Genomic DNA, 27229 nt, shown 5'->3' on the forward strand with positions numbered 1-27229 from the left:
CGGGCTCCCTGCTCAGTGGGGAGCCTGCTTCTCCCTCTCCTCCCCGCTCAGTGTTCTCACTCGCTATCTCTGTCTCTCGCTCTCAAATAAATAAAATCTTTAAAAAAAAAAAAAAAAATACTGATCAGACACGCCCCTCCCTTCCTCCCGCCCAAGAAGGGCTCGCCCTGGTCCCGCCGCTCCAGTCTCAACACCGCCCGCTTCCACAGGCCCCAGCCCTGCCCCGCGCCCTGCCGGCCAATCCTTGGCTCCGCTCCATGCGCGTCACAACGGCGCCCTCGCGGCCCCGCCCCCGGACGCCCGCCGCGGAGGCCCCGCCCCGCCACGCTCTTTGCGTCCTTCCGGCTCCGTGGTGGAGGTAGCCCTTCGCCGCGTCTTCCTGGAGAAGAAGGTGGGGTTCCGCGGGTAGACCGGCGGGCGCTCACGCCGGCAGCCGGAAGTGGGGCGGGGGCGCGGGCTCCCGGGGCTGTTGCTCCTGGGTGCTGGGGTGCAGGGCCGAGCGGGAATCGGGCAAACCCAGAGCAGCGGGGCTGAGGTAAACGGCGCGTACGCCCGACGGGCGGGAGTTGTGCACTCGGGCCTGCCGCGCGCCAGACCCCGCCCCCCGGAGGCCCCGCCCAGGGCGTGCTGCCAGGGGTTTCCATGGTGATGGTAAACAAGCCTCAACTGCCTCAGCTACAACTGCCAAGTTCCCCGCGTTCCACCCTCCTCTAGGTGCTCAGAGGGACGATCGAGGTGCCGGATGTGAAGAGCGGGAGAGTGGAGGCTCGGAGCCCGAGGTGAGGGGCGGGACGGGCGGCGGGTCCGAGGCCGAGGGCCGCACAACTGGAACCGACCGAGAGCTGGGCCCTTGGGTGTGGGGACAGCGGGACTGAAATTTGGAGTCGGGGGAGGCTAGGTCTGAAATCAGGGGCCTCACACACGGGAACCGAATGGGGACTGGGCACGTAGGGGCTGCGGACGGCGGGGCTGAGAGTTGGGGTCGGGAGAGGTAGGATCTGAGGTCAAAGGCCGCTTACTGGGGTACAAACCGGGGACTGAGTTCACTGGGGTCGAGGGTGGCGGGGCTGAGATTTGGGGTCGGGGGAGGTGGGGTCAGAGGTCAACGGCCTTACACTCAGGGACTGGACCACGGGCTGAGATTTAGGGCTGGGGGAGGTAGGGCCCGCGGCGAGGAAGGGAGGAAAGGCCTGATGGGGACTCCAGGGGTAGCAGAGCTTGAGCGCCCCTGCCAGGAATAGCGTGAGGGCACCTGGCGACCGTGGGAGAGGGGCTTCATTTAAAAATGAAAGCAGTACTTTCACGTGGTTGAGTTGCACCAGACTGGTTGGGAACTGACTCCTCCCCCCTCCCACGTTCCCGCTCGCTGAGCCTCCACTCTCCGTCTTTGCGGCCTTTTCTTCCTCTCCGTGCGGCGTGCGGGTCCTGAGCGCCAGTCTGCGTTTTGTCTCCTGCTTTTAGAGGTATAGTGTCTGCATTTTGGGTAGAAACTGGTTCTGGTGATCTTTGCCTGGTGACTGTACTTCTGCCGAGCGAGCTTAATCGGCCGTTTCTTTTTCCTTGTCTTTTATTTCTTTGTATCCTTGAACGTATTTTTTGCTGATTTTTGACTGCGCCTAAGAAACTTCTGGAGACTGCCGGCGCTCGCGCTGCGCCCTCTACCTTCAGCGTTCCCGCGTGGTTCACTGAAAGTGGCGCCGGGCGGCCTGGTGACGCCGAGCGAGTCTCGGGGACTCGACCGACCCTGGTCTTTTATAGACCTGGTTGGGAGGCCACAGGCCCCTCCCCGTTGGTTTGTACCTTTAAGGAGCTCTCAGGTTCTTGCCAGACAAATCCCCAGACCCGGGAGACCCCCCTCCCCAGCTCCTGCGGGACCTCCCCCCACACCCACCCCCGCCCCCGCCCGGCGTCCCTTGGGCCCCGGCCCGCCTGTCCGCTGGAAGCTCTTCGCAGTAGTTTATTTCCCCGAGGCCCTAGGACGAAGGAACGTGCTTCCTTCTCTAGTTCTCACAACTATCGGGGGGGCCTCCGGGCTTCTATCTGCCACTGCCGGCCGCGTGCGTGGCGGGAGAGGAGTCCGCGAGCGGCTGCGCGCTAAGGGGGGGAACCGCCCGGTGGGGCCCCGGGGAGGGGGGCAGCGCCTCAGGTATTGGGAACCTGGTGGAGCTGGAAGAGTTTTGAAGACTTCAAATACCCTTTCAGTTCAAAACATTGTCGGAATTACCTATCTTAATGTAGTTCCATTACTTTTAGTCACGTTTTTAAAGGTTAACTATTTGTTTCTGAATTCCTAGTAAGAATGAAAATACCTCGGGTTCTCCGGTTAGACAAAAAATATGTCAGTGAAAAGTGATGTTTTCACTATTAATTTCTAGACACGATTCTGCATTTTAAAATAAGTGAGTAAATTTTTACTTTTAATGAATTTGGGGAACGATTGCTGATGTTACTAGTTACTAATGTTTAAGCAAGCCCATCTTCAGTCATCTCTTGTGCCCGTATGCATTTTGTAAATTGATTAGGCTTATTCTATATTACGGTCTCCTTTTTATTTTTATTTTTTCTGTTTTAACATTCTTTTTGTGGTATTTGCTTTTTTGGGATTTTTTTTTTAATTGGCAAGTGACTGGTTTTCATTTAAGTTTATTGGTACAAAGGTCTCAGTAAACATAATTCAAGTAAAAATGTGAATTGATTTAAGCGAAAAGACTGATTTAGGTTAGTCCTCAGATACGGCCAAAACTGTGAAGGAAGAGTGTGGAGACATATGGTGCCCATCCAGGATAAGTGCCTCCAGGGGCTGCAAAAATGGTAACGGGTCTCCTGAATCTGAGCTTTGGCTCTCAGACTTTTTGTAGAAGCACATTACTGGGTCCAGGCACAGAGCTAAGAGTTTGATAGTATTTTTAAGTCACATGCTCATGACCAGTCTGTAAGGGGGTGGGGGGGTATTGGCATTATCCTTGTTGTACAGATGAGAAAATGGAGGCCCAGGGGGAAAATGAAGTCACTTGCCCAGGGAGGGAATAGGACTCAGGTCTGTCTGACAGTGACAGCCCTCCTCTGCCAGGGACCCTGCTCCCATCTTACTGGCCGGAATTGGAGTTCTTGTGGAAAACAAGAGGCAGGTAAGAGGGGGAGAATCCGGCTCATCTAAAGCCAAGTCTGGCTTATTTGACAGCAAATCCCAGACATAATAAGGTTTTTATCCATAAATATTTTAGCTTATATTCTACAGATTTTTTTGAAAAAATATAACTACAGTACCATTATCACACCTGAAGAAATAATTCCTTGAGATCATCAAATACCCTGTGTTCAAATGCACCTGCCCGTATAATCCAATAATATTTTTTTTTATAGCTGGCTTGAATTGGAATCCAAACAAGGTCCCACCTTATATTTGGTAGATAATCTCTCTCATATTCTGTTAATCAGAGCAGCGCTGTCCAGTGGAAATATAATGCAAGCCACATATGTAATTTCATATTTTTTAATAAAAAACATGTTCATTCTAATAATTTAGTTTAACATGTTCAGAATATATCATGTAATTTTTAAATTACTTTTTTTTTTTTCAAATTAAGTTTTCAAAATCCAGTGTGTATATTTACAGCACATCTCGATTTGTACCAGCCACCTTTTAAGTGTGAACAAATAACTACCTTATTAGTGCAATCTAGAGGTTCTCTTTTCTTTATTGAATAAATCAGGTTGAGTGTCACATACTGAGTTCCTTCCTCAGGCTTTGGGTTTTTCTGATTACATTCAATGGTGGTGTCTCAATCTCTGACCTCTGCATTTCCTGTAAAATGGTAGTTACCTCTAAAGGCTGTTCTGGTTCTGCTGAGATTATCTTTTTGGAAAGAATACTTCATTGGAGGTGCTGTCTACTCCTGCCGAAGCACTTGTGTTCCCCCTTTGTGATGTTAGCAGCCATTGATGGTCTTTCCCTAAATTCATTGTTTTGTTAATATTTCCAAATTAGTGACACTTTAAATATTCCTTCTCATTTATTAGTAGGAATACTACTAGAGAGAGGAAACTTTCTTTGTTAATCATTTGATTATTCTGTTGTACTTTATAAATGGTAGGTTAAGTTTTTGATTCATTCCTGATGTTTATCAATATCCAACATAATTTAGTGATCTCTAGCATGTGCCCAAGATGCTTTTTCTGGTATCATTATGAAGTCATGAGTTCTAACATACAGGATGTGTTTTAATCCACTGTGGCTTTTATTCTCTTTGGTGCACAAATTATCCAGTTTGTGGCCAGTGGGAGCCCTTCAGATTGGTTCCTGACTTTCTTGACACAACCACAGTGGTCTTTGACTCCTTCCTTAGTTTAAGGTCTAATACTTCATTAAGTGGGTCCACCAAAGTTTATTCAGCTGGACTTCTAGTGGTGGGCAATTGGGTTGTTTCTAGCCTTTTCCTATTAGACTATACCTCTAACCCATTTTCCTTTTTGGGTGGTTGGACTGTATTAAGGATATTAATATTTTGGGGAAAAATTGGAAATGTCTTTCCCGTTTTATCATTGGTATTTTTGCTTAACTTGGTGTTTTTTAGCTATGCATAAGAGGTTTGGAGGCTTTTGTTCTGGGTTTTTGTTTGTATTTATGTAATGAAATTTTTCAGTATTTTCTCATATTCTGGGTTTTGGGTCATGGTCAGGAAAGTTTTCCCTACTCCCAGTTTATAGGGGAATTCATCAGTTTCCTTTTTTTCCTTATATTGTGTAGGTATTTCTTAGCATTTCTCATAAAAGTTGAAAAATTCTTAGTTAACTCATTTGAGCTTCATTAGTATGTCTGTGACAGAGTGCAAGGATTGACTTTGAAATTATGAGCTACAATTGCATTCTTGGAATAAACCCAATTTGGTCATGATTATTGCTTTGTGTATTGCTGGATTTGGTTGGGTGATAATTTCTTTAGGATCTTTTCATCTGAGTTCATGGGCAAAATTAGCCTGTGAAACTCAATAAACTAATTCTAACACTCTTGGAAATGGAAAACCAATTCCAGGTTGATTGTAGACCAAAACATAAAAATGTAGATGAAAACAACAGAGCTCTTGAAGTTTAAAAAAATATCCATATGGCCTTGGCCTAAGAAAAAGATGTCTTTAAACACAGCACAAAAAGTGATAATCATTAAGGGGGAAAAAGACTAGAATGAAAAATCCTGAATTCCTGTTAGGTTTCCCTGACAGTATGGCTCTTTTACAAAAATTCTCACCTAGTGTGAATATTACAAATTCCTCACCCTCTTATAAGTCTATCTACATTGCAGAGATGATCCATTATTGGCATCTCCATAGGTTTTTGTTCTGCTTTACACAAAATTTGTTTAGAATTACGCTGTCCAATAGAATATTAATGACAAATTTGTTTCATATTTGAGATATAGTTCACATACCATATAGTTCACCCAGTTGAAAGGGTACAAATCAGGTTTTTAGTATATTCACAATGTTGTGAAAACCATCATTACTACTACCTAATTAAAGAACATTTTCTTACATTGAAATACCTTTAAGCATTCCTGGGATGAATTCCATTTGGTCATCGTGTGTAACTTTTCTTACATGTTGAATTCAGTTTGTAGTATTTTGTTGAGGAATTTTGCACCTGTCCTCATAAAGGATATTAGTATGTAGTTATCTCTTCCTGTGATGTCTGTCTGGTTTTGGTATCAGATTGTATTAGTTTAACTAGGACTGCCATAACAAAATACTACAGACTGGGTTATAACAGAAATTTGTCTTGCAGTTATAGAGGCCAGAAATCCTAGATCAAGGCATCAGTCAGCAGGGTTGGTTCGTTCCTTCTAAGGGCCACGAGGAAATGATATATTCCAGACCTCTCTCCTTCGTTTGTTAGATGGCTGTCTTCTGTGTTTTGCGTCATCTTGTCTGTGTCCAAATTTCCCCTTCTTGGAGGGATATCAGTCATAATGGAATATGGCTCATTCTGATGACCTCATTTTGTAAAAAGACTATCTCCAAATCTCACATTCTGAGGTGGCTGAGGTTAGGACTTAAGCATCTAAATTTTGGACACACATTTCAGCCCATAAAACAGGGTAATACTGGCCTTAGGAGAATGAGTTGGGATGTGTTTTAATATTTAATTTAGTATATTTGAAAATATTTTGATCGACTATTATCCAAAATAATACTTTAATGTGTAATCAATATTTTAACATTGAGATGTTACGTTCTTTTAATCTTTGCAATTTGGTGTTTTATACTTACAGCACATCTCAATTTGTACTTGTCACTTTCAAGTGTTCAGTAGGCACATGTGGTTAACGATCATATTTTTATCCTTTGTACCCAGTTTGTTCTTTCTCCAAAGCCATTTTTTTCTATACTTTAAATTTAGGAGTTTTAGCAACATATGCCTAGGTTGTGTCTTAAAAATATCTGTTGGGAACTACACGACCACGTATATCTTAAGCCAGGAAAATCTCCCTTTCATTCTTTATCTGTTCTCCTGCCTCCATTTGTGTCTTTTTCTCCTTCTGGAATTCCTGTTATTGACATGTTATTTCTTTTGTCTTGTGTTACATCCGTGTGCTCCAAATTTCATCTTTTTTCCCTTTCTGTTTCTTTCTCTTTGTTTTGAGATCTTTTTTCCACTTGGTTTTTGAGGCCACTGTACTTTATTATTAATTTTATATTCAAAATTTTAGTACTAAAACAGTTTTATATTCTGAAATTGAGTATCTGAAAGTGCTCATTTTATTTTTCTGTTAAAAAAATTTAAGTGTTTTGTCCAGCACTTCTCGTTCCCTTAAAACTGTCTACTGTTCTAAGCTGTTGTCTGAATGCATGGTATTCTCTCCGGGTGCTTGAGCCACTCTCCTGTGCATTGTCATGTTTCTTTCCTCTTGGATCTGTTCTCCACTCTCCCAGGGCAGTGTGCTGTGGTCCCCTGAGCGGCAAACACTGAGCACAAGATGCTACAGCAGTCTTCGCTCCTGTGGCAGCTGCATGGGACCTGACAAGGTGTCAGCTCTCCACAGAGCCCCAGGAGGAAGCTGTAGGCCCCTTGAGGGGCTGTGGGCATGTACTGTAACCATCTCTCTGGAGACCATGAGTGTAACCCACAAGGCCTCCTGAGGCCTTTGCCCGGCTCTAGGATCTAAATGGTCACCCACCCAGGGGCTGCTTACTCAGGGGAAAGAGCTACAGGAAGGTTGGTAGGGGAGGTGGTTGGGAGACTGCTTAGCAATTGTATTTTCTTTAACAACCCCCCCTCCTTAAATTTGTTAGCTATGCTGAATCATATTTCTTGTGGGGAGAGCACTACCAATTAATAGAAATGATGGAATTTTTCCTTCACTTGAAAACAGATTTTATCTTTAGCAATGGAAGTCAAATAGCAGTGTTTCTTTTTATGAAAACTTCATCTGATAATATATTTTTTTCCTCTGTGGAAAAAATTTTTCCTCTGTGGAAAACTTAGATTTTGATTCCTGAGTCACCTGCAGAATGCAATCAATAATACAGAGCAACAGTTGCTTGTTCTATGTTGGGTAAAAATTTGTCCCTCATGTCAATTTTAATATAAGCATTATAGATATAATTTACCTAACATCACATACTATTTTTGCTTTTTAGTTAACACAGCTTTTGAGAAATGAACATTGAGGGGAAGTGTATTATTACCCCATACTTAGCTACAGTATGTAAACTAAAAGCCCGATAATGAAAAGATAATGGAAAACAGCTTTCCTGTTGCATACAGATCATATATATCTCCTTTGATGGATAAAAATGTAGTAATAGCAATAAACATTTAGAATGTTAATAACATATTTAATGATCCATCTACAGCTTCTCCTTAATAGCTCTGAGGTAGCTTTGTGTACTGAACTTGGCTTGTACAAATTAGGGTCAGAGTTGTCACACTTCAGATGCCTCAGCCCTTTGAAATTTTGGCACAACTGTGTGAGGGTGTGCTTTCTTGAAGTAGTTGGTTCAGAACTACATCATATTCTCGAGTATTTGACAGCAAGAAATGTTTAAGAGCCACTGAATTGGGACTTTATAGAGTTGCTGGGTTAGGAGAGACATTTGAGGTTTCCAGTGGAACAGGAAAACTATCCATAACAAATTAGGGGTCTGGGCTCTGCTCATATACTGTCCCTAGACAGGGAATTGCTTTTTCTCCAGACCCATCTTGGCTCCTCAAGTGGAAAACAGACATAAGCAGCGGAAATAATATCTAAAATTCTCTTGTGAATTTAATAAGAACTGAGTATGAAGATTAAAAGGATTCGCCATGAGTTGCCAGGCTGGCTCAGTTGGCAGAGCATGCGACTCTTGATCCTCAGGGTTGTTAAGTTTGAGCCCCACATTGGGTGTAGAGGTTACTTAAAAAAAAATCTTTGGGGCCCCTGGGTGGCTCATTTGGTTAAGCGTCTGCCTTCGGCTCAGGTCATGATCCAGGGTCCTGGGAGCTCAGCAGGGCAGCCTGCTTCTCCCTCTCCTCCCTCTCCCTGCTGCCCCCCCGCCTGCCCTTGTGCTTTCTCTGTCAAATTAAAAAAAAAAAAAGGATTCACCACAAACTAAAATATTTATAAAAAGCAACCAATACAAAAACAGACCTTGGCAAAGGGGTACTTTTAAAAATATAAAGAATTTGAACAAGCATTCAGGGAGGAATAAATAGGATAATGCACAAAGGAACAAGAACAAAAATAGGGTCTTCTAAAAATCTCCTTTTATACCTTATGTATTTATTGGGGAAAAAAGTTTCACATTCCCACCCCTACTCATGCTTAGGATCTGTTTAAATGTCACTTCCTCAGAGCCCCAGGGTAAATTAATCCCCATTGTCTAGTTTTGGGTCATTCAGAATTTGTCATCATACATGTATTTCTTCGTTTTTTGTTTTTTGTTTTTTTTTTAAGATTTTATTATTTGTCAGAGAGAGCTTAAGCGGGGAGGAGGGGCAGAGGAAGAGGAGAAACCAGGCTCCCTGCTGAGCAGGGAGCCCTTTTTCTTCATTTTTTAAATTGATTTCCTAGTCCACTGCTCTGTGGATCTCGCACAGTGCCTGCATTTTTTAAGTGCACAATATTTCTGAGTTAATGAATGACTCTCCCAAGTTTGGTAAATTTTATCTACTGCACATCACTCAAATCTTCGCACAGTTGCTTCATTTCTACCACAATGTTTTTATTTCAGGGTACCATCAGTTTTTCCTAAAACTTCATCTCATTGCTTCCCATCTCCTCTCCATGCATCTGTTCCCACCATTTGTTTTCCAGCTAGCAGCTAGACTGTTCTGTTGAAAAGCAGAAACACAAATTATACCACATTTCATTTTGAAACAATTTAAATGACTTCACATTGGTCTTAGACTAAAGTACAAAATACCAAACCAGGCTTTCAAGGCTGTGGAGGATCTTCCTCTGCTTTCCTCTTTTCAACGGTCTAGGTCTAAGCACAACCTGCTCCTGGTGTCTTTGGTACAGGTTGTTCCTTCAGGCAGGAACCGTATCATGGCCGATCAATTATTAACCGTGGCCTCCCCGGCGTCATCAACCACTTAAGCCAAGAAGGCATATGTAAAACTACTTAACTGCAACAAATACATTCAAATAAAATGAGAAAATGCATACTAATCATATAAATTACCAAGATTATATTTTGAAGAGGTTTTCAAGAAGAGAAATAAATGCTTATGAAGTAGTCAAGGTACCTCAGCTCTGTAGAGAATTCTTTCCAAAAACAAGCCAATTTTGTGGTTTAATTTTTCTTCAGAATACTGTTTAACTTCTCTTGAATTCATGAGTGTTTAGTGCCTGTGTATAACTTTCCATGGAATGGCTGGATTTTGATTCTTGTTACCCAGCTTCCACAATCAGGGACAGTTTTTCTTTACATTCCCCACCTAGTAATTTTTAAACAAATCCCAGCCAACACACTTGTTTCATCCACAGATATTTCCAGTGAATGAAACTCTAGAAAGTAATTCCTTTATTTTTAAACATAACTACAATTCTATATCTAAACTAAGTAAATATACTTTAATATAAAAAACTTTAATATCAAATTTTTAGTCAGTGTTCAAATAATCTCAATGTTTATCACTTTGACTCAAAATCAAATATGCCCCATGTGTTGTGAATCCATGATAAATCTCTTACATTTCTTTTATTCAGTAAGTATTCACTTGGTCTTTTTCCTTGGAGCTATTTTGTAATGAAGGACTGAACTCCTTTGCTAGAGTCTGGCTTCGCATACTCTCACCAAAGTAGGTTCCTCTTCCCTATAAATCCTATTCATTTCATAGTTATTTCTAGTAAGTAGATTCATACAACTTTCTTTTCTTAAATAATTTCATTACTAAAAGTATTTAACATACAGAAAAATAGACAAAAGTATAAGGAGACTCCCATGTACCCATCGCCCAGTTTCCATAATTACTAAATCATCACCCGTTTGTTTCATCTGTAATCCCACTCTGTCCACTCAGAATCAGATTCTAGACATCAAATATATCTCTTAAGTATTGACTCCAAAAATAAAACCATAGCACCATAATTACAACTTAAACTCCTTAATATAAAATTTAGTCACTGCTCACATTACAATTGCTTTATTTTATTTTATTTTTTTTAAGATTTTACTTATTTGACAGAGGGCAAGCGAGCACTAGCACGGGGAGCGGCAGGGAGAGGGGAGAAGCAGGTTTCCCTCGGAGCAGGGAGCCTCACGCCGGGTCGATCCCACGACCCTGGGATCGTATCTGAGCCGAAGGCAGGCAGACGCTTAGCCAAGTGAGCTACCCAGGCCCCCCTGCAGTTGCTTTAATAATTATTTTCAAGATTGTTCTTTTGAACTCGGATACAGAGGTTCATGAAACGTAATTCTTTGTTGGATATTAAGAATTGCGAGTTTTGGGGCGAGTTTTAAAATTAATCTTTTAAATTGATGGAAAAAATTTACATGTCTATGGCCAAATATATAAAACAAGGTTATGTATATACAAAGAGGTTCTGCCTTTTGTCTATTAGTTTCCATTGTAAATTCTTCCTGCTTCCAGAGGTTTTTTCAGATTTTTTTTTTTTTTTTAATTTCACGGTTTCTCCTTCCACATAAATCGTCCCAATCTACCCCTCCCCTGCGCTGGTACTCTGGACTTTTCCTCATCCTGGCACCTTCCTGAGAACTCACTCAGAACGGTCTTCCTCGTTGCTTTTCTTCCCTCCTTCCTCCCACTTCCTGCCTGGGCCGACCGCGCGGGCCACGGGCCGCACCTGCAGGGCGCGTTTCCATTGGTGACATCTTGGCGGGCCCATCGGTGGCACTTCCTCCTTTACACCCCGTGACCCACGTCCGGCCCGCCGCCCTCAGTCACGCGGCCTCAGCCTCCGGGACGCAGCCCCGCGCGCCGGCCTTCCGGACTCCGGACCCGTCGTGGTGAGCTGCCGCGAGCGGACGACCCCCACCCGCCCGCCCATCCACCCTCAGTCAGCCCCCAGTCCACCCCCCCACCTCCCGCGAGTCCCGGGAACTCGTCCCCTGTCCCCCACAACTTCCCCCCCCCCCATCCCGCCCGCTCCGGGAACTCTTTCTTTCCCCTCGTTGCCCCAGGAACTCTTCTCCCCCCGCGTCCCTACGGCCCCAGGAAGTCCCCCCGACCCGACCCAGGAGCTCCGCCCCCCACAGGTCCCGGGAACTCTTCCCTGGCCGCCCCAGAAAGCCCCCCCTGACTCGGGAGCTCCGCCCCCTCCCCCGCGGCTCCGGGAAGCCGGGACGGAGAACTCGGCCCCACCTCACTCCCTCCTCGGCGACGTTGGCGACCTACCCCCCCCCCCCCCAGCTTCAGTACGCTACCCCCCACCCGGGCTCTCCCCTCCCACCACCCGGCCCGGGAAGCCTTTGCCCAGTGACCTCTTTCCCCCTCCCCCCTCCCGCTCTGCCCGGGAAGCCTCTCCCCCTCCTCCCTCCCTCCTCCCTCGGCTTGTCCCGCCCCCGCCCCGGAAGCTCCCGCTGACCCCGCCCAGGCCCCCCGAGAAGGGGCGCTCCGGTCTCCCTTTTTCCTGTGGGGCCTGGCAGACGGTAGGGTCTCTCGCATCCGCCAGGTAGAGGCCGAGTGAGCCTCCCCCCAGCACCTCGTCCCCGTTTCCCCGCCCGAGGAGCTCAGCGCCTGCGACCGCCGCTGTGCTTCCCGCCGAAATCGCTCAGACGCGCCCCTGGCGGCCCGCGCGGCTGCGAGCTTAAGAGCGCAGTTTCAACCCTCGTATGAGGCGTTTGCCCGCAGCCAGTTGAGTTTCATTTTCAGGTTAATAACAAAAGGAGACGCACCTGGACTTTCCCCGGAGCCTTCTGCGGTTTTAAGCGTCGGGTGGAATTAGGGGTCCTTTGGCTGTAAACCGCGCTTGTTTGATGAAAATAGAAATCAGTCCTGCTCCCCTCAGCGGTAAGTTGAGCAAAAAAGTCAACTGCGTGATCCTGGGGAAGCGTCTCTGCTCACTTCGATTTAAAAGTAGAACTTTGAGTAATTCGGACACCCAGGACAACCTGGCTCTCGAGTGCTACCAGCTGCATGTGAATATTTACAAATAAGGGTGAAAATGCTTTAGGTCCTACTGCAGCACAAATAAGAGGGTGAAGCCAGAGTCCCACTTGAGTACCCCTCCCTGAACAGAGAGGATGGGAGTTTAAGCTGCCCTTGTACTCCGTAGATAAACCTTAATCAGTCATGGCACTCGGAGGCGCACTCTGTTTATCTTGATTGGATCTACCTGAATCCGAACTAAATCCCGTCTAACCAGTAGAGTGAAGGTGAGCCTCGCAGGAGTCCTAGGAGCCTGTTAGAAATGCAGAATCTTGCCCTATTCCATATCTATTGTTTTAGAAACTTTGCATTTTAACAACATCCATCCATGGGTGGTCTGTGCACACAACACAGTGCGCTCACCTGGGGGAGTTGTGCAAAAATCCTTGGTCACATCCTGTACAATTACAGTTAAATTAGAATCTCCACGTGCAGGACCTAAAAGCAGTATTTTTTCACACTCCAGCGATTGCAAGGTAGTGCTCCGGTGAGACCCGTGCTGTCAGTGCTTCAGCATGTGTTCGCGCGTGTACGCGTCCCGTTTCAGTCTAGTGAAAATTGGCCTGTGTGTTTGGCCGCCCCTGCGGGTGCTTGCCCGAGGAGGGTTCCGTAGATGTTGGCCTGCAGACCACACTGGAAGGAGCTAGGAGCTGGGGTAAACCATAGAAGGGAATCAAGTCATTAAGATGCCTGGGTCCTTCTACCTTTTAGATTCCAATGTTCTAGGGGCACAGGGGAAGGGTGGATGAAGCTTTTTGAAAGCCATCTTCCAGAGAATTTGAAGTTACTCTTAAATTGTAATACTTCACGTTTATACCGGGCTCCCCACCACCACCCAGATGGTATCTAATGTAGTAATACAGGAGGCTGGTAAAGGCAAATTTATCTTTAAGAAGACGCGCTCAACGAAATTAACTTGACTTTCCCAGTTACACTTTTCCAAAATTAAGAATGTGGTTTAGTTCTTCGACGTGTTCCGTGGATTTCACGTGTCCGTCTTTGGGGACAGTTTCATCGCTTAGCTGTGGGCGATGGTAGTGATGATGTTTTTCTTGTTGAAAAGCATATTTCAAAATTTCTTCCCTTTATTCTCAAAGTCAGAGCAAATACAAGTCATAAGAAATGCAGTTACCAAATAAAACTGGGAAGGAAAGACGTTGAGTATCTCCACCCTACCCCCCTCCGCGTCCCCCCCACCCCCATGGTTTCTTGTAAATCGTAAATCATGTTGAACAATTCTAGCAATCAACTCCACGGAGCTCATCCCAGTAAAGATCATGCTGCCTGGGGTCTCACCTTCTGTCCCTTTTGTCCCTTCCCTACCCGGGATTGTTGTGGCCTTGCTCCACCCTCTCCCTGAAGAAGCCCCTCCCGCCCGCGGTATTTAGATTTCCTCACAGAGCTTAGAGTTAGTTCTAAGTCTCCTCAAGGCTGGTGAGAGATTTCCCTGCTGTTAGCCTGTATTACCCTATGAAAAGGTAAACCTTTTAAATGCTGTGGGGTCAGTCCCGGGTGTGTGCTTTAGTTAATGGAAGTCTCAGGGCTATAAAGGGCCTCCAGTAGCCCCAGTCCTGCCTCTCCTGAGGAGGAGGAAGGGAGCTGGAGTCCATCCCAGTCACAGCACCACCACCCCTGGTTGCCCTGGTGACTGTTGGGGCACTGAGGCAAGACGGCCGTATCACTCTTTTTTAGGACAGTTCGTTACCTACCAGGAGTGTCTTCGACTGTGGGCTTCCCCCCCCCGGGTTGTTCTTTAAGGTGAGCTCTTTTAAGAAAAGTAATTTCTGTTTACATTTGATATATTTAAGCAGGACATTTCTTAACACGAAGTAAGATTTTTGTCATTAGCTTTAAATCTAATGTGGAGCACAAATCTACAGCACTCTAATACTGAATTTTAGTTAATGTGCTAAGTACTGTAAAACTCCACGAGGGATCCAGATGTTGAAGGTTCTGAGGGCAAAGTGAGGATATTGAGTTATATTTGCACCTAAAATTAGATTTTGTTTGTGTTCCATCAGAAGTTTAGAAGAATATGGAGTTAGCAAGTAGGACTCCTCGTGAGAAATGTAAGAGAACATTAATTCTGGAGTATAAATAAGCAATGAAAGTTTACATGTAGACATGTGTTTTAGAGAAGAATTCTCTTCACCTTGCCTTCAGAGAAGTCTTTTTGATTCTGGAACTTTATTTTCTGAACCAGAACATTTATAATCTGTACTGTACTATTAGAGGTGTTTTAAGTAATTTTTATATGAAATGTTGGTGTTCATTTATGCTTCCTGCATGTCTTTTTCAGCCTAGACTGACATATTGTAGAGGGAGGTGTTGACCTCTCGCATGGCCATCAGTTAATCTCTTGCTAATCTTGGGCCTGCTGTGCTGGGGGTGGGGCCACAGTGGAACAGACAGTCTGTCCCTGCTAGGCTCTCCCAAGCAGTTTTGAAGACACATTTTAAACAAATCAGAGCAAGAGTGCTATGGGAGCATAGAACCATAAGACTTAATTTGTAGAAGGGGAAGGTCTTGTGGGAAGGTCGTATGTTTGAGCTGAGACCTTAAGGATTAGTTGGATTTAGCTAGACAGAAGGTTGGGTGGAGTATATGTGGGGAGGTAATTACCATGTGTGGTCAAATCCCAGGGAGCAGAAAGCCTGGCACATTCCAGGCACAGAAATGAATAAAGGAGTGGGGTTTTTTTTGCTGCTGCTGGTTTTTTTTTTTTTTATGGGAGTGATGCAAGCTACATAAGTGTGTTGTAGGCCAAAGTTGTAAGGTCTAAGTACCCCCTTAGCTCTGTGGTTTGTGTTCCAGTGCCAGTGGGAAGCCACTGAGGATTTGGAACAGGAGAATGACAAAGTTGGTTTAGAACATTTGAGCTGCAGATTGGGTTGCAATAAGGGCTAGCCATTACACTTGGAGAAGTTTAAGAACCAGATAAGAATATCCTGGCATGGGCTGTTGGTACTGGAATTAGAAATGAGGAAGTAGAAAGGGATAGGAGGGCGATGCAGAAAGAAAAGGTTTTGACAATTGAAATCACAAAGGAATGAATTACTGAGCTCTTACTGTGCCATGGCAATGGCTAGGGACTGAGCAAAGAATTGTGAGAAACCTTTATATTACTTGTTGAAATCAAAGGAGTTCTTGAGAAGGATTTAGGAATGTTAGGGTGGTGAATGAAATCACTCCAGAGAGCTAATGAAGTCATTGGATTTGAGGGCTTGGGCAAAGTTGTCCAAGGATTACTTCACTTTCTAGAACCTCAGGATGACAGGTAAGGCTATTTATATCTGCAGCTGGGGTGCTGTAGAAGAGTTTCAGAGAAAATGCTGCTTTTATTTATGGGGTATAGGGGCTATGGGGTAGAGTTTTGTATACCAGTCTGGGCCTCAGGAAACCTGAGGCTGGGGACTTGAGTGTCCTGGGCCCAGGGCTAGTTGACCATGGAGATCACAATGAGGCTGCCTAGAAAGGGAATCACTGGAAGAAGCTGGGAGAACATATCTAAGGAATAGAAAACCAGGAGACGATGCGATGCATCATCAGGAGCCAGAGAGAAAGGATTTCCAGAGGGAGTGGTTAAATCCTGCTGTGGGAACAAGTAAAATGAAGATAAGAAAATTCTTTCTTGGCAAGGAGAGGTCTTGCCCTTTGGATGGTGAGGAGTAGAGGTGATAGTAGAGGCCTGCCTTCTGAGATTTTACTGAGGGGGTCAGCAAATCAGCAAGTAGCTGGAGGCAAAGTTGATGTCAGGAAAGGTATATTATGGCATTGGTTAGAAATGGGCATACTTAATTACTAAGGAGGTTGTCTTCAGTGAAAAGACTGAAGATAAATTTCTCTTGGCATCTGGGTGGGTCAGTTGATTGTCTGACTCGATCTCAGCTCAGGTCTTGACCCCCTTGGATCAGGAGGATTGTGAGTTCAAGCCCTGCATCGGGCTTATTCTTAGGCATGGAGCCCACTTAAAAAAATAATAATAATTTCTCTAGGTGAGTGGAGTTGGGACCAGAGCAGGATTGTGATCCTGCTAATGATATCAGCTAATAAGAGAAGCAACTCCTTGTTTATAAATTTCTAGACTTCGTAGTAGTTACTTCATTTGGTCTCTATTCTTTGAACCAGATGAGATGATCAGTTGAAGGTAGGAGATTAGAATAGTTGAGGTTGCCATAGACAACTCAGGGCTTTGGGAGAGTGGAGGCGGGTGGATCTGTAGGCAGTGTTGAGGGCCCATTTTAAGGTTGGTGGCCCTGATTCTACAGTAGTCATTCTCAGCTGGGAGCATTTGGGAATATCTGGAGACCTTTGGGGTTGTCACACCTGGGGAGGGGGTGCTATTGGTGGCTAGTGGGCAGAGGCCACGGATGCTGCGTAATATCCTACAGCGCACAGGCCTGTTCCCCACAACAAAGAATTGTCTGGTCCAAAATACGAAACATTTTGCCTGGCTGTGTGCCCCTGAGCCACCCAGTATTAACCATAAAACATACTTAATCTTCCTGGGCTTTTTTTATTGGGCACATACAATAAAGGAGGAGGAACATGAATTCTATTTGTTGTAGGGGGATGGACTGAAGTCATTACAAAATTATCCTTTTGCATGTTGGTAGTTTATAAATAAAGTGCTACATGGAGTGACTTCATCAAATACTTAAATTACTGAATTACTAAATTTATTAAAATTATGGTGAGTCAAAATGGTAGTTTGTCAATAATTTGGTTTTATCTGATACTAGTGCAGTTGAGCATTTCCTGTTACAAATTTGCTCTGCCTTTTTTCTAGTAACAAGAAAATGTCCTTTTACTTGAGCAATGTAATAATCTCATGTTTACCTCCAGTTCTGAAAAGTTCTCTCACTATTTCTAAATATTGGCTTATTTCATTCTTTTGTCTTCCCTTCTAACTTAAAATAATTTGACTGTTAGAATTGATAGGTCTTGGCTTGTTGACTGAAACTTCCAGATCGCTGTTTATTTTTTTAAGACTCATAATTTGTTCTTTTTCAGTCTGTCTGTAATACATACATCTTTGGGGAGACCTGGGATTGAATCTCAGCTCAAATGTATTCGGTGTATTTCTTAACATATTTTACTCTTCTTTTTTCATCTGTAAAATCAGGAAAATAAGATTTACTGCATATTCTTGTATATAATAAGTGGAAAATTATGTAAAGTAGTTTTTGCTTTCTTTTCAGCCACAAAAAGCTGCACCCAAGCTTGTTTGACGTCTGTCCTCTCAAGTGTCCATGATGCTGGGCCCCGAGGGAGGTGAAGGCTTTGTGGTCAAGCTCCGTGGCCTGCCCTGGTCCTGCTCTGTTGAGGATGTGCAGAATTTCCTTTCTGACTGCACAATTCATGATGGGGCTGCAGGCGTTCATTTCATCTACACTAGAGAAGGCAGGCAGAGTGGTGAGGCTTTTGTTGAACTTGAATCAGAAGATGATGTAAAAATGGCCCTTAAAAAAGACAGGGAAAGCATGGGACACCGGTACATTGAGGTGTTCAAATCCCACAGAACCGAGATGGATTGGGTGTTGAAGCACAGCGGTCCAAACAGTGCTGACACCGCCAATGATGGCTTCGTGCGGCTTCGAGGACTCCCATTTGGATGCACCAAGGAAGAAATTGTTCAGTTCTTCTCAGGGTTGGAAATTGTGCCAAACGGGATCACATTGCCTGTGGACCCCGAGGGCAAGATTACAGGGGAAGCCTTTGTGCAGTTTGCCTCCCAGGAGTTAGCTGAGAAGGCCCTAGGGAAGCACAAGGAGAGAATAGGGCACAGGTATATTGAAGTGTTCAAGAGCAGTCAGGAAGAAGTTAGGTCATACTCAGATCCCCCTCTGAAATTCATGTCTGTACAGCGGCCGGGGCCCTATGACCGCCCCGGCACAGCCAGGAGGTACATTGGCATTGTCAAGCAAGCGGGCCTGGAGAGGATGAGGTCTGGTGCATATAGTGCAGGCTATGGGGGCTATGAGGAGTACAGCGGCCTCAGCGATGGCTACGGCTTCACCACTGATCTGTTCGGGAGAGACCTCAGTTACTGTCTCTCGGGCATGTATGACCACAGATACGGAGATGGCGAGTTCACTGTCCAGAGTACCACTGGGCACTGCGTCCACATGAGAGGGCTGCCATACAAGGCCACAGAGAACGACATTTACAACTTCTTCTCTCCACTCAACCCTGTGAGAGTCCATATTGAGATTGGCCCTGATGGAAGAGTGACAGGCGAAGCTGATGTCGAGTTTGCCACTCACGAAGAAGCTGTGGCAGCTATGTCCAAAGACCGGGCCAACATGCAACACAGATACATAGAACTTTTCCTGAATTCCACAACTGGGGCCAGCAATGGGGCATATAGCAGCCAGATGATGCAAGGCATGGGGGTGTCAGCCCAGTCCACTTACAGTGGCCTTGAGAGCCAGTCTGTGAGCGGCTGTTACGGGGCTGGCTATGGAGGCCAGAACAGCATGGGTGGATATGACTAGTTTTGTGGGAGCATTTGAGTTACTGCAATCATTTTCACAGGCAGCCAACAAGCAGTGAAAAGCAATTATTACTCTAGAGGAAGCTGTGGGACCCATTTTGCACCATGAGTTTGTGAAATCTGGATTAAAAAATTACCTCTTCAGTGTTTTCTCATGCAAACTTTATTCTAGCATGTGATATTGAGTAAACTAAAACTATTTTCAGCTTTTCTCAATTAACATTTTGGTAGTGTACTTCAGAGTGATGTTATCTGAGTTAAAGTAGTTTTAAGTACATTAAATGGATCTTTTACACCACATCACCGTGAATACATTGGGGAGACGTGCTTTTTTGGAAAACTCAAGGTGCTAGATCCCTGATTCAAAGAGGAACATTTCTCATGTTTGTTCATTCTAGTTTATTTTCATTTAAAATCTTTTAGGTTAAGTTTAAGCTTTTAAAAATAAGTTAGTTTTGAAAATTGAGACACATTACTAATACTGTAGGAATTGGTGAGGCCTTGACTTAAAACTTTCTTTGTACTGTGATTTCCTTTTGGGTGTATTTTGCTAAGTGAAACTTGTTAAATTTTTTTGTTAACTAAATTTTTTTCTTAAAATAAAGATTTTTTCACAATGACTGGCACCGACTATATACTCACCAAAAAGTAGCAGAATGGGTGGTTGAAGAGAATACTGCTGTATTTCAGTGTGAATTTCAAAATAATTTAGCACATGAAAGCTGAGATTTCCTTTATATTCCTATACCAAGGCTAAATTAAAGTTTGATTTTTAAAAATGTTAAATATGAGTGGTGGAAATGGTGACTGGAAACACATCCCAGAGAGTATGAAAATAGAAGCACACAGGCCCAGTCTCACTTTGAGACTGGAGTGCTGTTATCAGCCATTTGTAATGTCCTGCTCTATCCCTTATTTTATGCTGAGTCCTGTTCATTTCTCATAGCTAGAGATCCTTAATTTTGGGTGCCACGTGCATTGGCCGTTACTAGCCACAGCCACAATTCGTTTCAGTTTTTTTAAAATATAAAATATGCTGATGTGAACGTTTTTTACATACTAGCTCTAACACTCCTGGGTTAGCAGTTACAGGTTATTACAGAATACACATAATAAAGCTTGGGACAGACTTGTTTGCAAATTGGAAAGTGGAAAACACCTAGCAGTAGAGAACAATGTCCAAATTCCAGGCACCTCTGCACACAGCATAGTGTCATCACTTTTAACTTTGGTATACACTAAAACAGACTTTGAGATGTGAATGGAGTTTTTACTTCTTAACTGCTTATAAAGCTACTATTGGTCGTTTCCCCAACTTCCCCTTCCCCTGCCTTGTTTTTAATAACCATAGAATGTAGCCCAGATATCCTAAGTACACACCACTTCTAGGTCTTCCCTCTGGTATCACTTCAAAGGGACAATCCTCTGTTGGTTAGACCCCTGAAGATTTTGTTAAATAAGCATTTATGTAGACTACAGTGTTACCTAGCAACTCAGCCTCCTATGGCTTCACGGGCCCACCTTACCTGCCATCCTTAGCCACCAGTGTTCTGCAGACGCAGATGGCCTGAGATAGGGCAGCAGCAGTGCCCAGGAATGCCAGAAGCGCTTGGACAGGCTGAACTAGGAAGATGTGAAGACTAGGTTAAATACAAGAATTCTAGGGAGGCAGAGATCACACACCTGGTCTAAGCCATGTTCACAGGGTCTGTACCCATCCCACTGGTCCACAATGTTCCAAGTCAACAGTCCACCAGAGGGAAGCAAAGGCCTGGCTTGTGAAGAAGACCCAGAGAAGCCCAGGTAGAGCACCTGGGAGCTTATGAAACCTGTAATTGTAAGATCCCACGAAAGACCAAGATTTGGTAAGACAGGGAAGTTTTAGGGAGTACATTCGCCCCCTAAAAACCTCCCTTGCTGGGTTTAGAGTCCAGATAAGGAGTGGGCTCCAAGAACCTGGGATGGGATATGCAGAGGAATGTGCTACACTATCTGAAATTGCTGGGCTAGCGGCAGTGGCTCCCTCCTAGAAGTAAGACTGTCTGGAGGCCTCACCTGTGGTAGGAGATTTATAAGATGAGGTCTGCCTCGTCAAAGTCTGCTCCACGTACTGTTAATAGAAGGATGGGCAAACCACCCAGCAAATCCAGCCTACCTGTTTTTACATGGTCTGTGACCTAAGAATGAGAATGGTTTTTTACAGATGAATTGATCTAATGTCTGGGAACCCCAGTGGAAAACAACTCCTCAAATGAATTCCATTCTTAGTAGACTTGAGCACTATAAAACATTGTACTTAAAATTTTTGAGTTACATCAGTAAAAAATACTGAAAATCTCAAATATGCGTCAGCCTACAAAACCTAAAATATTTGCTATCTAGCACGTTCAAGAAAACTTTGCTGATTTTTATGTTACAGAAAACTAGGGTCAGGACTTAGCATGACACAACGGAGATGCCCCACTATGGAATGGAGATCGTGAACTACAGGAGGGAGGGATGCTGGATATTGAGAAAGGGGTCATCAGACTCAGGTGGGCATGGTAGGATTTAGCATAAGAGGTGGGAAAAACCAGCTAAAAATGTTCTGTCAAGGCGCGCCTGGCGGGCTCAATCAGAAGAGCATATATCCCTTGATCTTGGGGTCGTGAGTTTGAGCCTCATGTTGGGTGTAGTGATTACTTAAACTTAAAAAAGTTCCTGTTGAAGGGCACAAGGTTGCTTCTAATTTTTTTTTTTTTTTTAAAGATTTTATTTATTCATGACAGAGAGGCAGAGGGAGAAGCAGGCTCCCAAGGAGCAGGGAGCCTGATGCAGGACTCGATCCCAGGACTCTGGGATCATGACCTGAGCCGAAGGCAGACGCTTAACCATCTGAGCCACCCAGGTGCCCAAGATGCTTCTAATTTGATAAAGGAATGTCCTAGTGACATGCTCCGGCATTTTAAGTTTAGTGGAAATTCTCAGCTGTGGTTGGCAGTACAAGAAAATCGGGATAAAAGGATAACAGAAAAGCAGAGACTGGATGGTGGCAGACAGTAAAGCCCAAAAGGCAGTATAAGGGCTTCGCCTGGCCAGATCTGTGGTGAAGGCTAATAGACCTCTGTCTGCCCAGGGGCCACACATAGGCACAGCTACAAGGTCTCAGCTTTCTCCTCCCAGCTATTACTCTGGCTGTATGAGCAGAAAGCTAATTGAAAATCAAGATCTCTGGTAGTGTGGGAACATGAGAAGGCCAGGTGACAAATGGATTCCCAGGTGAAGTTCATTTCACTGTAGGTCAAATAGGTTTGCAGACCCCTCAGGTTATCTCCCTGAGTGAATTAGTATAAAGGGGCACTAGGCAGTTGACAGAACACACACACTAGATCCTTGGCTTGTGAAGTAAGAGCTATAATGGTAGAAAAGGCCAAGTCCCTTGGCCTCTCAAATGGTGTTACCCATTCAAGACCATGAATAAGGAGAAGTGCCATGTCTGAGGTTTGGGCCATGCTCATAGACTAAAAAGGCAAGCAAATGCCCTTTTAATTTGCTTGTCTGGTTCATCAGCTGAATTCTGGTAGAGGATAGCAGAAGACCAGGACCTTAACCAAGTAATTGCCTCCACACAGCTCAGCACTTAATGTGGTGCCCTTGCCAGTTACAAATCAATAAGTCTCCAGCACTTGAGAAGCTCCTGACCTAGTGAATACATTCTCTTCAATCAGCATCAAGGAGGAGATTTAAAAATATTTTACCTTCTCATAACATGGATGTTAGAACACATTCCCTGTCTTTCTCCAGGGCTCTGGTAACTCCTGCTGTGTTACAGTAGTCTAAAGAGACACTGATCACCTTGCCATGATCACTGTGTTGATGACCTCCTCATTGGGTTCGTTGGGGAGAAAGCAGCGAGTACTCTGGATGCCTTAGGAGGACATGTGTGTGCTAGAGGGAGGAAGAATTCAGGGCTCTGCCACATCAGGGAAGTCTTTAGGGTCTAATAATCTTGGGTAAGGATGGGCCAACTAGGGTCCTAGGGCCAAATCTGGCCTGCTGCCTGTTTTTTGTAAACGTTTTCTTGGTACACAGCCATGCCCATTCGTTTTGTCTGGTGGCTACTCTTGTGCTACACTGGCAGAGAGATGGGTAGTTTCATCAGAGACCGTGTGGCCACAAAGCCTAACATTATCCTCATGTATGTACAATCTGAGTCTTTGCAGGAAATGTTGACCAGTCTTTGGCCTTGGGCAGAACTGGGACATTTCCTCCAAAGTAAATGTCAAGATACTGCATCACTAAGAGGCAGGTTTTTAGTAAGACATTTTGGATTTTGGAGAAAGCTTATTTTACACATGAAAATACTGCTCCTACCTAATTTTTAGGTGACCAGAAGGCTGCCGGGGTTCTGCAAGCTGCCCTGCCATCTGCTGCAAAGGACAGAGTAGGCCCCATTGTGGAGGTATCTGTGATCACAAATGGGTTTTGTGTGGTGTCTCTGACAAGTCTCAGTGAACAGTCACAGCTTAGACCCTGAGTATTATGAATCAAGGCCATGTCTCCTGCATCACAGGGCTATTTACTATTCAAAAAGCAGCTCCTGAAGCTACGAGCTCACTCTTCACTAATACCACCCATGCTCTGGAATGTTGGCAGATGCATCAAGTCATAAGGCATCTCAGTTTTGTTTTTAGTTTTTGTGTAAAATTTCTTGCATATATTTCATGAGGTTTGTTTCCAGATATTATATTTTACACGGTGTTTTTGATGTGATTTGCTGAGACTTTGTTGCTGGGACTTCTTAGGATTAAAAAAAAAAGAAAGAAAGAAAGAAAGAGAGAGAGAGAGGGAGGGAGGGAGGGAGGGAGGGAGGGAGGAAGGAAGGAAGAAAAGAAAGAAAAGAAAGAAAGAAAGAAAAGAAAGAAAGAAAGAAAGAAAGAAAGAAAGAAAGAAAGAAAGAAAGAAAGAAAGAAAGAAAGAAGAAAGAAAGAAAGAAGAAAGAAAAAGAAAGAAAGAAATACTATGGATTTTTTTTTTAAAGTAAACTCTGCACCCAGTGTGGTATTTGAACTCACAGCCCCAAGATCAAGAATTGCATGCTTTAGGGCACCTGGGTGGCTCAGTCCATTAAGCGTCTGCCTTCGCTCAGGTCATGATCCCAGGGTCCTGGGATTGAGCCCCGCATCGGGCTCCCTGCTTGGTGGGGAGCCTGCTTCTCCCTCTGCCTCTGCTGCTCCCCCTGTTAGTGCTCTCTCTCTCTCTAATAAATAAATAATCTTAAAAAAAAAAAATTGCATACTTTACCAACTGAGCCAGCCAGGTGCCTCAAGAAATACTATAATAGGGGCGCCTGGGTGGCTTAGTCGTTGAGCGTCTGCCTTCGGCTCAAGTCATGATCCCAGGGTCCTTGGGATCGATACCCGCTTCGGGCTCCCTGCTCGGCAGGAAGCCTGCTTCTCCCTCTCCCACTCCCACTGCTTGTGTTCCTGCTCTTGCTACCTCTCTCTGTCAAATAAAGAAAATCTTTTTTTTTTTTTTAAAGATTTTATTCATTTGACAGAAACACAGCGAGAGAGAGGGGACACAAGCAGGGGGAGTGGGAGAGGGAGAAGCAGGCTTCCCGCCGAGCAGGGAGCTCGATGCTGGGCTCGATCCCAGGACCCTGGGATCATGACCTGAGCTGAAGGCAGACGCTTAACGACTGAGCCACCCAGGCGCCCAAGAAATAAAATCTTAAAAAAAAAGAAATACTAAAATAGATTTTTTTTTAAAGAATGATTTTAGAGAGAGAGCACGGGGGTGGGAGGCAGAAGGAGAGGGTGAAAGAATCTCAAGCAGACTCCCCGCTGAGCGCGGAGCCTGACACAGGGCTGAAGCTCAACAGAGTCCTGAAATACTATGGGTTTTTTTAATTATTTTATTTATTTATTCATTTGAGACAGCATGAGCAGGGGGAGAGGCAGAGGGAGAGGGAGAAGCAGACTCCCTGCTGAGCCAGGAGCCCGATGTGGGGCTCTCTCCCAGGACCCCGGGATCATGACCTGAGCCAAAGGCAGATGCTTAACCATCTGAGCCACCCAGGCGTCCTAATACTATGGATTTTTATATTGATCATGGCCTTGCTAAATTCACTTATCTATGCTAATTTAATGTAGATTTTCTACATAAAAAACATGCTGTTTGCAAATAATGATAATTTTTCTTTCTAATCTTTATATACTTTATTCTTGCCTTGTTACCTGCTCTTAGATCGAAGTTTGTTTTTTATCATTAGAACTATGATGCTGGGGCGCCTGGGTGGCTCAGTTGGTTAAGCGACTGCCTTCGGCTCAGGTCATGATCCTGGAGTCCCAGGATCGAGTCCCGCATCCGGCTCCCTGCTCAGCAGGGGGTCTGTTTCTCTCTCTGACCCTCCTCTCTCATGTTCTCTCTCGGGGTCTGTTTCTCTCTCTGACCCTCCTCTCTCATGCTCTCTCTCTCTCTCTCTCAATAAAATAAAATAAAATAAAAAATCTTTAAAAAAGAACTGTGATGCTGAAAAAAAAATGTGACGCTGAACAAAGTTGGGGCCAGAGGACCTCCTTGTCTTATTATCAATTTCAGAGAGAAAGCTTTCGCTATTTCTCCCTTAAAATACTGATTGTTAGGGCATCTGGCTGGCTCAGTTGATGGAGCATGCGGCTCTTGATCTCGGGCTTATGAGTTCGAGCCCCATGTTGAGTCTAGAGATTATAAATAAACTTAAAAAAAGAAAACACTTCCATAGTTCTAAAATTTCCACTTGATTTTTTTTTTTACGTATTGCAAAAACTTTAATTTTTCCACAGTTCTGGAGGTGAGAAGTCAAAATCAAGGTGTTAGCAAGGCCATGCTCCCTCTGAAGTTCCAAGGAAGAATCCTTCTATGCCTCTTTCTAGCTTCCATGGTTCCCAGCAAACGGTGTTCCTTGGCTTGCAGCTGCATCATTCCCATCTCTGTCTCTGTTGTCACATGGCCTTCTACCTGTGTCCAAATTTTCTTCTTCTTACAAGGACACCAGTCATTGAATTAGGACCCAACCTAATCCAGTATGACCCCATCTTAAAATGATTATATCTGCAGAAGCCCTGTTTCCAAATAAGGTCATAGTCCCAGGTACTGTGGGTTAAAACTTGAACATACCTTTTGAAGTACACAGCTTAACCCACAGTGCATACATTGAGTTTTTTTCTGAGAATCTCCACATATCTCATTCCTTGAACATATTAGTCATAGTTGAAAGTATTGGTCTGATCATTCCAATGTCTGCATCTTCTTTCTCTGTGTTTATGTTGTCTGGTGTCAGTTTGTCTTTTATGCCTGGATATTTTTGATAGAGTACAGATATTGTGTACATTTATCAGAGGCATAGGATAACTGTAAGACCCATGTGCTATTATCATCTATGAGGGGATGGTGGCAGGAATGCAGCGAGATTTTTAAAAATTACCCTGAGAACACAAGAAGCTCAAAATGGCCAAGATGTACTCAATGGAAACCATAAAATGGCAATTCGAGAAGAGCCAAAACTGTGAACCAAACTCAGAAAATTCTGTAGGCACCAATTCGAATGTTGGGGTGGGAGACCGTAACAAATCAATAAAAAACGAACAGTATGAGAATTAGGACTGAATACAAAGAAGCAGCAGCAAACAGTGATACAGTGATGAGAAGGACAAATGATGGTGCAGTTGTAAGTGGCCAGGAGGCCTCCTAACAAGGGCCTAAAGGAAGGGAATTGGTAATGCAGGGATGCTGGGAACTGGGACAATGGCCCCGGAGGGAAGGAAGTGTAGTGCCTTAAGGCTGAGGCTGGAGCCTATGCTGTGTTCAGACCGCATCCAGGAGCAGGGCAAGTGTAGAAGAGGAGGGTGGGTGAAGATGGCATGTTGTAAGGCCTGTGGTCAGAAGTAGGGCCTATAGGCCATGTTAAGGGGGTTTTTCCTTAAGATAAATAGGGTATCTTTGGTTCATTTTGAGCAGAGCTGATCTGATCTTGCCTTAAGAATATTCCTCTGATGGCTGGGTTGAGACTTGAGTAATAAATCCCTCTACAGAGCCAGGCATAGGACCGAACCAGTGATCCACCCAGATGGCTCTAGTCATATTCCCTTGTGTTAGCTGTTGGCCCTTACTTCTTATAGCGCA

At 44.4% G+C, this 27229-nt stretch overlaps 1 protein-coding gene across 12 annotated transcripts; it reads left to right on the forward strand.

The window, feature by feature from the left end:
• The first annotated feature begins 260 nt into the window (after positions 1 to 260).
• Positions 261 to 19704, forward strand: HNRNPF (heterogeneous nuclear ribonucleoprotein F). 12 transcript variants are annotated; one of them, XM_045878355.3, is made up of 6 exons: positions 362 to 391; positions 715 to 779; positions 11291 to 11447; positions 12313 to 12450; positions 14281 to 14346; positions 17790 to 19704. In XM_045878355.3, the coding sequence occupies exon 6, from the start codon at positions 17841 to 17843 to the stop codon at positions 19083 to 19085; it is 1245 nt and encodes a 414-aa protein (XP_045734311.1). In that variant the 5' UTR covers positions 362 to 391; positions 715 to 779; positions 11291 to 11447; positions 12313 to 12450; positions 14281 to 14346; positions 17790 to 17840; the 3' UTR covers positions 19086 to 19704. The 12 variants fall into 12 exon arrangements, with proteins under 12 accessions (XP_045734321.1, XP_045734314.1, XP_045734315.1 ...); XM_064594990.1 differs by having other exon boundaries at positions 363 to 391; positions 17772 to 19704; XM_045878358.3 differs by lacking the exon at positions 11291 to 11447 and having other exon boundaries at positions 321 to 391.
• Positions 19705 to 27229: the final 7525 nt, after the last annotated feature.

This window comes from Mirounga angustirostris, unplaced genomic scaffold, assembly GCF_029215605.1.
Source record: "Mirounga angustirostris isolate CCGP_5_RB_7025 unplaced genomic scaffold, mMirAng1.0.hap1 SCAF_6, whole genome shotgun sequence".
NCBI classification, from domain to species: domain Eukaryota; kingdom Metazoa; phylum Chordata; class Mammalia; order Carnivora; family Phocidae; genus Mirounga; species Mirounga angustirostris.